This window comes from Muntiacus reevesi, chromosome 1 (genome assembly GCF_963930625.1).
Source record: "Muntiacus reevesi chromosome 1, mMunRee1.1, whole genome shotgun sequence".
Lineage (NCBI taxonomy): Eukaryota > Metazoa > Chordata > Mammalia > Artiodactyla > Cervidae > Muntiacus > Muntiacus reevesi.
Genome location: NC_089249.1, coordinates 118,962,964 through 118,975,481, shown reverse-complemented (window position 1 = coordinate 118,975,481; position 12,518 = coordinate 118,962,964). Strand labels below are relative to the sequence as shown.

Here is a 12,518-nt window from a genome sequence, read left to right as displayed (position 1 = left end):
ATAGCTATCTTAGTGGTAGTAATTTGTTGTTGTTCTTGTTTAGTTGCTAAGTCATGTCTGAGTCTTTGAGATCCCATGAACTGTAGCCCACCAGGCTCCTCCGTCCATGGGATTGCCTAAGCAGGAATCCTGGAGTGGGTTGCCATTTCCTCCTCCAGGGGATCTTCCCAACCCAGAAATCAAACTCAAGTCTCCTGCATTAGCAGGCGGTTTCTTTACCGCTGAGCCACCAGGGAAGCCAAGTGGTGTCTAATAGTGGTTTTGATTTGCATTTTCCCTAATGATTAGTGATGCTGAGCACCTTTCCTTGTGATTATAGGTCATTTGTGTATCTTATTTGAAGAAATATCCATTCAAGCCCTTTGCCAACTTGCTAGCTTTTGTGGGCCCTGAGGAAAAGACTGCAGCAGATTCAAGATGCCATGTAAGATACCTTGCTATCTGAATGTATGACTGAGCAGATCCAATAATATGAGAAGGGTCTGGAGCTGACAGAGATGCTAAATGCACTCTTTGGTAATCCCAATAAGAGAATCAGAGCTCATATTCATAAGGTTTTGTAGGTAAGTCATGCCTTCTTTGCCAAATGTAATCTCCCATTTGGAAAGCAGTTCTGGACTTTGTCTGGGTGAAACTGAATTATCAAATAACTATGTGTCCTGAGGGAGAAGGTGATGGCACCCCACTCCAGTACTCTTGCCTGGAAAATCCCATGGATGGAGGAGCCTGGTGGGCTGCAGTCCATGGAGTCGCTACAAGTCAGAAACGACTGAGAGACTTCACTTTCACTTTTCACTTTCATGCACTGGAGAAGGAAATGGTAACCCACTCCAGTGTTCTTGCCTGGAGAATGCCACGGACGGGGGAGCCTGGTGAGCTGCCATCTATGGGGTTGCACAGAGTCAGACATGACTGAAACGACTTAGCAGCAGCAGCATGTCTCTTGAACTGCTCATTATGATAGTGATATCTGATCCACTGAATCATAAAACTGGCTGTGTACAGCAGCATTCACGTCTAAATAGAAACAGTATTGGGCCCTAGTAGGTCCAAAATCACATATGAAATATGCAATCATGCAATCGAGACATCCATGATGCTTGTTCTACTGCTTTACTACTGCTCCTTCCACTTTCCTAGAGAATTATTTTAACCAGTTAGTAAGGGAGAAGAAAGCTCCAGCCTGTTTTATAGGTAAATCTGCACTGAATTTCACCATCATTTACAAGTGGATTGCTGCTGCATTGAACTGTGAAAGATATTACTGAAAGAAACTCTTCCCAGTGGGCAGAGCTTGGGCAAACCTATATATGTGGGCAATCCATATAGCCATGTTTGTTGTTTGTAACCAAAGAAGCCCTGTCGATATGCTCTAGAGTTCTAACTGGGGTTTGCAATAGCCCTGAATGTGGCCTCACCGTCTGGCTTTAAGTCCTCTTCATTCTGATCTATCCTATATTGAGCCAGTGATTTGGTTTCATGCCTTAGCCTTCACCCACACTGTCAATAAAACCAGTGTGCCAGATTCTAGAATATTACTTAGAATTAAAATGAAATCACTATCTTATTTGCATTGATTGTTTTTTGTATTAGCTTTCTCTCAGTCATTATATTACTGTCTTTGAAGTATTATCCTACTGAAGAAGGATGTAACTAGAAAATGTCTGTTATCATTCTGGAAACTAGCAGCAGGTAATAGTCATGTGCCATATTGCTGTTTTTATGCAAGAGAAAATGGTTCATATTTTTGTAAGTCCAAATCAACGTATTCATTCCATTTCCCAATTTTCAATCCTTTCCAGGGGGACCTGCAGGTGTCACATATTGCCAGAAAGAAGTTTTCACAATGAAGTATAAAGTGACCTGATATAAGAAGTAATGGATGACTAGTGTCTGATAAATATCTTATATGCTGAATATCTGAAATTCCTATTAAACACATATACATAGGATACTGATCTGTATTATCCATATCTGGAATAAGTATCTGGGTTAGTGGTATTTTAGTCGAAAACAAATGAGTTCCTCTTCCTGTAATTAAATTAATCTATTTGTTATTATTAGTATTTACAACTCAGTTAAGCCTTATAGACTACTGGGCACATCCACATACATACCACCTCCATGATTAAACTTGTGTTCATGGCAAAATATATGACATATTTTGAAATGTGGTTTTCCTTGTTTCAACCCTCAAAATCTTATTCAAAGCAATAAAATAAGATTCATTATAACATTTTCAGGTAAAACTTAAACAGAGACTCAGACCAACTCTTAAGCTTTTGATACTGTATTTTTTAAAATCCACAACGTCATTTTAAGACTATTACATGGTAAGCCTAGAATGTAGCATCTAAATGAAGGCCTAGGGCATGAGCTCCCTTTAAGACTGAGATCTCAAATCAAAGTCCTCTTTTAACCACACTGATGTTAATGGTAGAAGTTTATGAAGTACATATTTTAATTAAAAACATTAGCTTGACTTTCAAAGTTTTCTAGGCCTTAACCTGATGCTCTGATGTTCAGAAATACTGTCTCCAAAACAAATAGAAACCAAGCTAAGCCTCCTTAAAAATATTCACCTTTCCAAATAGAATCTGGCTAGATATTTATTTCTTAAATAATTAAATTGGCTGGTCATAATTCAATAGATTTTTTTTAAACAAATGAGATAATTCATTATAGTGAAAGAAGAATATTAATTTGGGTTTGGTTTTGGTATAATCCCATGGTTCATATGAATAAACAACTAGGACTGATTTATTTAAGAAAAGAAAAACAGATTAATATACAACCGTATCCAAATAGTAGAAAAGTAAAAGGATAAATTTTACTGGATTTACTGGATTACTGAAATATGCGATTAATTATTCTCATATTTCAAGTGGAAACAGAACATGGGATAACAATAAATATCCAGATTATAATGACCTTAGGAAGGAAAAAGGGAAAATGGATAAATGAAGACAAAAATATCACTTTAAGTTTCTGATCAAATAAATAAGATAGAAATTTGCATAAAAATAAGAATCTATATCATTGCTCATTGCATCACCAATGGATGAACACAGAGAAAATATTGACATAATTCTTATAAAATAGTGTGGCTATAAAAGTAAAGGGAAAATGATTTTGGCAGAGCTTATCTTGAGTCATTGCTAAGCCTGAAATGTTCCAAAGGTGGCTTAAGACATCTGATGAATTCAAAACAGTCAGCTTGTGTAGCCTTTAAAATATTACTTCTTTATGGTTCCTATTTACCAGCTTTTATATGTACTAAGAATGATATAAATTATTAATAATATGGATTATTATATATAAAATATACAACAGAATGTACTCATTGACATTCCCTGAAAATCATAAACACAATTCCAAAATAATTATTATAGTAATGATTGGTTTAATCTGAGCAAATGTCAAAGCTAAGAAAGACAGCCAAAATATCTATGATCCTGTAAAGAGACACTTATGCGTAAGAAATAAAGTGTAAAAAACATTCAATCTACTCACAGGAAGTCCATGTTTTCCTGGTAGCCCAATTTTTCCAGGGTTTCCTGAAATGCCTTCTGCTCCATGGTATCCTTGCATGCCTTTTGGCCCAGGTAGTCCTGGAAGTCCCTTGATAATTAAAAATTACTTGGATTATAGAGAGATGCTATACAGATATTTAAATGACAAATACTTTTATACTTATTAAGATAGGGGGTTACATTTTTAATACTCTGTCCCAGGATAAATTTTCCTATTTCCTGGATTCCTTAATAATTTACTATTTGGATACAACAGATTAGTCAACTGTCCTCTAAACAAAATGCCAAGCTAATCAGCAATTTACTTGGTAACATTTCTGCTTTAGTGTATTTTCTTAGTATTTCTCATTGTGCCAGCCCATGGTTTATCCAGCTATGGAGAAAAGATCAGCCTTGTGCACCTGTCCGCATAGAATACAGGCTGACATTCATCATCTCTAAAACTTCATACTGTATTATTTCCCCAAGAAATAAATTAAGGCTCTTTAATTGACTCTTTGAATTAGATAAATATATGACTGAATAAAGGTTTGAATATTTTGTTTCTATTCTTAAGGAACAAGATTTAATCTACAGGGATCTCTGATCTCAATGTGCTTATAATTTATACTCACTTCTTTACTTTTCTTGAACCAACACAGGCCACTCAAATCAGGCCCTTGGCTAGGGGAGACCAGCAGAAAGCCTTTGCTAATAAGCTAGTCAACACATACTTGCCTGGCCAAAGAGGAAATGAATGGCTAAGGTAAAATTAAACTTTGTTTTATGATGAAAGGATTTGAAGTTTTTTTTTTCCCTAAGACTTTCTGTTCTGTTTCCCAGGGAAATGAGAGGTCAAGTTCTCTCACTAAAATCCAGGTCATGTCCTTTTAATCATGCTTGGAAATCTCTGACCTTTGTCACCATTCATTTAGTCATGACTCCAAGTTCCCTGTTTTTCAGTGGCTCATCATCAGACAGTAGTAGCATGAATTCATAGACAGGTCTCCATACACTGGAAAATAACATCCTTCAACTGCAGTGACTTCTATTTCAACACCAAGCTTGGTTTTGAGCTAATGGTCATATTTTGTTCCCTCTGTGTTCCAGCACGGGTTTAAACATTTTTTAAAGACAATGTGATTTATCCAACACTTGTCATAATTGGCTCCAAGCTATTCTGCTCGCTAAAGTTGCCAATTCTATTTAGAAAAATAATGAAGATGAAGACAGCTTGTTACTTACAGGAATCCCAGGTTTCCCAGGAGGACCAGGAGCTCCTCTTTTCCCTTTAGGACCCTAAAGATGTGAAGCACTGTTGTCAATTGATTGCAATAAACAGAAGGCATAGAAAAGAACTCGAAGACCTGGATGCTACAAGCAAGTCCTTACACTCAGTAGTTGGTTATCATTGGGATTGCTATTTAACTTTCCTGGGAGTCACTTTTTCATCTGTAAATGAGAGAATTTGACTAGATAATGGATGAATTTCCATCTGACCTCCAAAAAGAGCTATCCTTATGGCTCAGGATGGTAAAGAATCTGCCTGCAAAGCAGGAGACCCGGGTTCGATCCCTGGGTCAGGAAGATCCCCTGGAGAAGGAAATGGCAACCCACTCCAGTATTCTTGCTTGGAGAATTCCATGGAAAGAGGAGCCTGGTGGTCTATAGTCCATGGTGTCGCAGAGTCAGACATGACTGAGCAATTAACTTTCAAAGATTTATAGTTCTAAAAAGAAACTGATTATTTAAACAAAAGTCCCCATTTGCAGGCAAAGCCTCTGTCTCCCTATTGAAATTGGTTAAGTACCTATTTAATTAATTCAGTGAGCATTCATTGGGGCTTCCCCAGTGGCTCAGCGGTAAAGGATGCACTGCAACGCAGGAGATGCTGGCTCTATCCCTGGGCTGGGAAGATCTCTGGAGAAGGAAATGCAATGCACTTCAGTATTCTTGCCTGGAAAATCCCATGGACAGAGGAGACTGGTGGACTACAGTGGATGGTGTTACAAAATAGTCAGACACGACTTTGCTATTTAGTGACAAAATAACAGCAACAAACATTCATTGACTATGAGGTACCAGGGACTCCGTTATGTGTTGGAGATGCAAAATTAAAGCTCCTGTTCCCAAGGCACTTAAAGTAGAGTGAGGGATATGAATCAATAACTTAAAATGTTCTATCTGGAAGTACAGAGAAGAACATACTTGTGAATCAAAGAAAAGATATTTATTTCTCACAGAGCTGCTTGGTCTTCCATGTGTGAGATGTTTTAAATTATAATTGATTCCGCTGTAATGGTCTGCCAGGATAGTTAGAAATTTGCCCTTGCAAATCATGCCATTATTCTCATGCTATCCTAAAATTATCTTAAGAAGAAAAATGTGGAAAAGAGTGACTTAGTTCACAAATTTAAAAAAAAAAGAAGCATATTGCTATTACCAGACATATTTTTCAGAAGTCAGAAGTTCTCAGAAACAAGATAATTTCACCAAAATGGGATGTTAAGCTATTAAAAACTGAAGATAGTTGTGCTAAAAAGTCAATTTGACAATAATAACGAGATAAAAAATTTCAAAAGATGCTACATAGTCTGAAAACGAGCTTAAATGTTTTAAGAAGAGATAGTGTATGTAAGTAACAGAGAATAAGGGCATTTTCTGTAAGAAATAAAAATCCCATTTTGTTAGAATTTGATGAAAGGGAACTATATTAATCAAGGGTTATACCTCCAAGTTCAAAAGCTATTTTAATTGCTTCAAAAAGTCATTAATATAAATTCCTCCTAAAGGTAAGAAAGTGGGATAGTTGGTGAACTGGGTTTACTTGAAGTAAATACAATTTCTGAAACATATGATCTTATAATAAAACACAATGAAGAAATGAAATAGGCAAATAAATACTATTTTAAATATTGAAAACAATTTTGTTTTTGGTTGTTTTGAATAGCACAAAATAGTATATGAATTGTGATAATATTCAAATATGTTAACCAGTGTGCTTTTTTCTTCACCGTATTTCTTTTTGTAAAGTGAAAGATCTGTTCTAGACTTTTGATTTTTAAAATAAACTTTTTTTAGCTTATGAATTTCAAAATAGTCCTCTGAATCTCATGGTGGGGTAACAGTTTGAAAAGAATGTATTTCCTTAACACAAAAATGCAACCCACTCCAGTATTTTGTGCAGCCCACACAAAAACCTGATTTTCAGATATTAAAAGTCTCAAAAGTCAAGGTAATAAAAGATTCAAGTCATACAATTTATGACACAAAGAACATACTTAGAAGAATTATAATAATGTAAGAGAAAGTTTTTCCTGCCTAAGGGGATATAAAAAAAATCTTCACTTTGGAGAAAAGGTAAAAAGAGAAGCAAGACTGAAGACACTGATGGGTATCTCTGAGAAGAGACCTTGACGCCACCCCTCAAGTCCCGGGGCGGGTGGAGAATACTGCAGACAAATGTGGGGACTTGGGTACAGAGATGATGGCTAGGGAGACTAAGGGCCTCATGAGATGTCCACTAAATTACACAGTCAGCAACAAGAGTAGAAATTTCTGCATGAGATGTCAGGCCAGGGGTCCTGAGAAAGTCCAAGTCCCTCAAGCACAGAGCATGGTGCGGGGAACAGCAGAATGTTATTTCCATGTGGCCAAGAACAGAAGGCACATGGCCCCTGGAGCCCGATCTGAGGGGGTCTTCAACCTGAGTTGAGAAAACAGTGTACAAATCAACAGGGATCAAAGAACTTCTGCTAGGAGGGCCAAGGTAGGCACCGAAACAGTGGAACGATGGCCAACGGGGCTCCAAAGGGATGATGCACATTTCAGTGGATGCTGGCATGAACAGATGATGGCTGGGACCCAAGCTCACCTTCTACTCCTCTTCCCTACCATTGCCGCCCGGAGAGTAACTGCATATTTGAAAAGAAAGTGAATGGGAAAACTCTCTAAATCAAATGCAAGACATCTGAGTGGACAGAGTTAAAGGCAACCAATTGACTAAATTTCCATCAATTAGGTTTCTACCACAGGCCAGGAAGGGCACTCAGAACAGAAATTAAGTTCCATTACAAAGAACATAAAGTTATACTTTTAGTGTATTTGAGTTTATGGCTTAAGGTTCAGATATGCTATACATGTATATGAGTGCTTTATTCCAAACATTCAAATAACAAAATAAAAACAAAGACATTCATTGACCATCACAAATTAATTATGTTTTGGGGTGGCTATTATGTTGGGAATTATTTCAGAACAGGTAAATACTATACTCTAAAACCTACATTTATGGGTCTATCATTGTGAAAATTAGAATTAGAATATTAGTTATTAATACTTGGATAGATATGATGAAGTAGCTCCCAACAGATTAACACTAAAGGAAAATTATGGCTATGCAAATTATTTTTAAAGAATACTTTTGCTACTTTTAATGGTAAAATTGTGGCAGAAACCTACCTACTGAACATAAAGTGTATAAAAAATAGCAAAATAGTCTCTGCTGTTTTTAGTTGCTCAATTCATGAACAGTTTCCTTATGAAATTATTGTCATCATAACTAAAATGAAGTAGGCCAGTTAGAGAAACCACAGACTTGCAATGGAAGTTTAAAATACATCAAGGTCAACAAAGTGTAAAAGACTGGTATTTTTTTTAATTTGTGCATTTAAAAAAGCCTTGAATTTAGAATCGCTAGGTATTCCTATAACTAAATTAAGAGCCAAATATTACTAAATATTAATCCTACACAGAGGTGGTCTGTTCAGTAGGAAATTAAAGACTGGGCCAAAGACAAAGAAAAAATAGAAGGTGTTAGTAGGTGATTAATTCAGTTGGTGTCATAAAAAGGGTGGGAAATGTCACTCTTCCACCAATACTCCATATTCAAATGCAATAAAGCTAGAAGCATTCTATGCTCTTTTCAAACAACTTACTCATATTATTTTATTTAAATTTAAGTATCTCATAAATCAAACAGACTTTCCTGTTTTCATAATAGGAAAGGTGAATGAATTCATATATAGTCTTTAGAGTATATGCAAAATTGTGCTCTTTTGTCTGCCTAGCTTTAAAAAATAGAATGACCCTTTTGAAATCAGATCCATTTAAAACAGCTTTCAATTCACTGGAATTGTACCACTTCACAGACTACAAAAGTAGGTAATCTAATTCTTTAGATAACAGAAAATTTTAAATGTGCCATTACTATCCAAACACTCATTTGTTTTTTATTTAAATGAAACTGAAGAATAGTCATCTCAATATTTGCTAGTTCTAACTTTGTTAGAGAGGGTAGCTTTAAAATACAAACACAGACTTAGAGAAGTAAGACTCATACTCTTTTTAACCAAGAAATTTCAACTCACTAAAATCTGGAATTTTGTTTTGGGAAGAAAATAAAATTTTGGCTTGAGTCTCTGTATTTGAAAGCCATTAGGGGACAGTTCACTACATTTGCATTATGAAAGTCTCTAAAAAATGTAGTGGTTTGCAATTGGTTTTGACTTGACTTGCTCCAATTTTTTTAATAGTTGTCCACAGTTTCATATCTGAGAGACTAATGAATCAATCATTTGGTTAAGTAAAATTAATATTTAATTTAATCTATAAAAGAAGGCTTCTGTGTAATAATGGGAGTCAAGAAATAAAGTTTGTAATGTTGGTTTTGTTGTAACCAGTTTTGTGATCTTAGTAACTCATAAATCTCTTTGGGACCTGAACTACTTCATTTGAAAGATGAGAGGGCTGTCCAAATGATTTTAAAGGGCCCTTTCCAAATCTAAAAAACACATTTAAAGCTTTACAGAAATAAGATGACAGCTATTCCCCAGGATCCATCTGGCTATTCAAAGTGACCCTAGTGACTAACACAGTCAGTGATATTTTGGTAACAACCGCTATCTGAAATTGCATAAGGGTTTTTAGTGTAACCTCAGACTGTATGCCAGCATCGCCCATAGTGGGAAAAGAACTAGTTTTCACGGATTATACAGAATTTAAACCACGGCTCCTCAGCACTTTTCAGCTCTAATACCTGGGAAGGCTGACTATATAGACTGGAGGTGCAGTGATCTAGTGAGACTATTTTATTTTCATTGGTATAATTTTAACAGATATGAAGAAACAGCACACAAAAAAATTTATTCTTTCTGAGATACGTTAAAAAGCAAAAAGAAAACACCAAGAAAATGAAAGCACTAACTGTAAAGGATTAGAAATTTTAGGATCAAACCTTGGGAGAGCATGTTCATCCTTAGCTACTTAAAGCAAGCATAAGGGAGTCACATGAAAGCATTAGTAGTGTTCTAGGTTCACAGATTTTTCCACTGCTTTTTCCAATTTGGGTATTACAACTTCTAAGTGAATGAGACAGCTGTATTCTCTATCCGCATTTTTTTTTTTTTAATAAGGCTGAATGAAAAGTTGGGTAGTGATGAACTGATGCTACAAATTACAAATCTAGTTGTTTTGTAAGGTTGTGTGTGTGTGTTCAGTTGCTCAGTCGTGTCCAACTCTTACGACTCCATGAACTAGAACCCGCCAGGCTGCTCTGTCCATGGGATTTTCTAGGCAAGAATACTGGGGTGGGTTGCCATTTCCTTCTCCATATGTAAGGTTGAAGCAACATCTATTCTGATACAGGGAAGGAGATGGCTAAATTCAGTAATAATAGATTTTTAGTTTGTTGATAACAAATAATTGACTTGTGCTTTGGGGAAAAAAAATCTTTCAAGCCAATTTTGACTCTGTGTCAAATAGTCCAATGATTTATACCCCTACTTTACTACAGTAACTATATAAGCATGACTGCTAAATTTTCACTTAGCGATACTGGCTTTAAGGCTAGTTGTTATTTCTACCTAAAACCCCAAAGAAGGACAGTTAGTTTGGGATAAGTCTAGGCAATTTTCTAAAAACCAGAATAGTCTGCTGGTAAAGGGAAATCTGGAGGGCAGTCAAAACACATAAATTAATCAATAATGATGCTTTAGCACAATTATTGACAAACACATTGTTTAGAGGCCCATGGTGATTCTTGTTCTGAAAGGGTGAATGATCATTTAAGTTATAATGAACAGCAACTCCCTGTGTCCTTGCTTTCTCAAGCCAGCAATACATTTCAAATTGTCTTAAATGATTTCAACTTACTTCAGATCCTCTCTCTCCTTTTAGTCCTTGTTCACCCTGGTCACCTGGCTCACCCTTTAACAGGAATCAAAACAGAAATCACATATAAAGTAGAGACCAAATAACATATGTTAACATTAATGTTACAAAGAATGCTTTCAAAACATACTGGGGGCCCTTGCTGTCCAGTGGCACCTCTTGGTCCTGGTATACCCACATGGCCCTATGAAGAGAAAAGGATATATTATTAGAATACATAAAGACATACAACTTAGAGGATAGAGTAGCATCACTTAAAGTGGAAGTGAAGTCGCTCAGTCGTGTCCAACTCTTCGCGACTCCATGGACTGTAAACCCACTACACTGCTCTGTCCATGGGATTTTCCAGGCAAGAGAATACTGGAGTGGGTTGCCATTTCCTTCTCCAAGTATCACTTAAAGCGGTAGCAGAATGTTGCAAAATTCAATTTAAATATTATAGAGGTAATGATTCTCTCTTACAAATAGTATAGAACATAACAGCCACTGGATATAATGATGACTAAGAAAGAGTATAGAGGTTTTTTCCATATGGGTTAATATAGGTCTGCCAAAAGATGTCTATGCCCTAATCCTCAAAACCTGTGAATGTGATCTTATTTGGAGAAAAGGGTCTTTGCAGATATCATCAAGTTAAGTATTTCAGAAGGAGATTTTCCTGGACTCTTTGTGACCCTCTGGATTATAGCCCTCCAGGCTCTTCTGTCCATGGGATTATCCAGGCAAGAATCCTAGAGTGGGTTGCCATTTCCTCCTCTAGGAGATCTTCCTGACCTAGGGATCAAACCTGTATTTCTTGTGTTCTGCATTAGCAGGTGGGTCCTTTACCATAGCGCCACCTGGGAAGCTCTCTGGATTATCCATGTGGGCCCCAAATCCACTGACAGTTGTCCGTGTAAGAGACACAGAGAAAGAGAAGGATACAAATGAGAAGGTCATGTGAAGATGAGCAGAGGATAGAGTGATGCAGCCACAAGATGTTGTTATCTACCAGGAGCTGGAAGAAGCAAGAAAGGTTCTTTCCTAGAGCCAATAATGGGAGCACAGCCCTGTTCATATCTTGCTTTTGGATTTCTGGCTTCCAGGATCATGAGAGAATAAATTTCTGTCGTTTGAAGCCACCTGGTTTGTGGTAATTTGTTATGGCAGGCTCAGGAAACTAACATAGTAAATAACTAGTGAATAAAGAGTTTGAAAGCAAATGTCTTTTTCAATCTTTTTTCCAGTGTTCTATGGTCTCCACTTTTACAAATTAAGGTCACAGCCATTTAGATAGTAGATTTACTGAGTTGAAGACTGGTAGTTGTCACTGCATATGCCAAGACATCAAGTGACTCTGACTCTAGCAATCTGTCATCAGCCCAGTTCTCCTAGAAAGGAATGCTGACCTACCACATTTTTCAAGTGTGCAAACAGAAACTAACAACAACCTAAGGGCATGTCAGGTAACAGTTATGCAGAAAGAATTCCACATGTAATCTCTTTTATCCCCTTCCCCACTGTCCACTTCAGATTCCTTTCTTCCTGTATATTACAGAAAGGAAGCCATAGGAAGGACAGTTATCAGGCTCATCTCCTTTCTGGGCTAGGAGAAGAAGGGATTACCTAAGGCTAATGATTTATTCTCACAGCAAGATCAGTTGAAGTCTTTTTGTTTGCATTCTGTAGCGCAAATGTTTATGGTTTTAAGATTCAACTTCCTGATAAAGTAAACAAACTCTGTTTAAGGGAGAGAACAGATGCAAGAGATAAAGGCTGATTTGGAAAACTTTCTATAAATAGCACACAGTCATAACTAAAGAGAAAAGGATGACTACCAACAAACAACATGACTCT

The 12,518-nt window shown here is 36.6% G+C and overlaps 1 protein-coding gene across 1 annotated transcript in view; it reads right to left on the bottom strand.

The window, feature by feature from the left end:
• The window catches only part of COL24A1 (collagen type XXIV alpha 1 chain), a 373,554-nt gene that overhangs the window by 64,554 nt on the left and 296,482 nt on the right, over positions 1 to 12,518 (bottom strand). Inside the window, exons 46-49 of the mRNA XM_065907005.1 lie at positions 10,813 to 10,866; positions 10,665 to 10,718; positions 4,758 to 4,811; positions 3,514 to 3,621 (exon numbers count right to left, since the gene is read on the bottom strand). Of these exons, the coding sequence (XP_065763077.1) occupies positions 3,514 to 3,621; positions 4,758 to 4,811; positions 10,665 to 10,718; positions 10,813 to 10,866 (270 nt within the window). The remainder of the gene's footprint in view (positions 1 to 3,513; positions 3,622 to 4,757; positions 4,812 to 10,664; positions 10,719 to 10,812; positions 10,867 to 12,518) is intronic.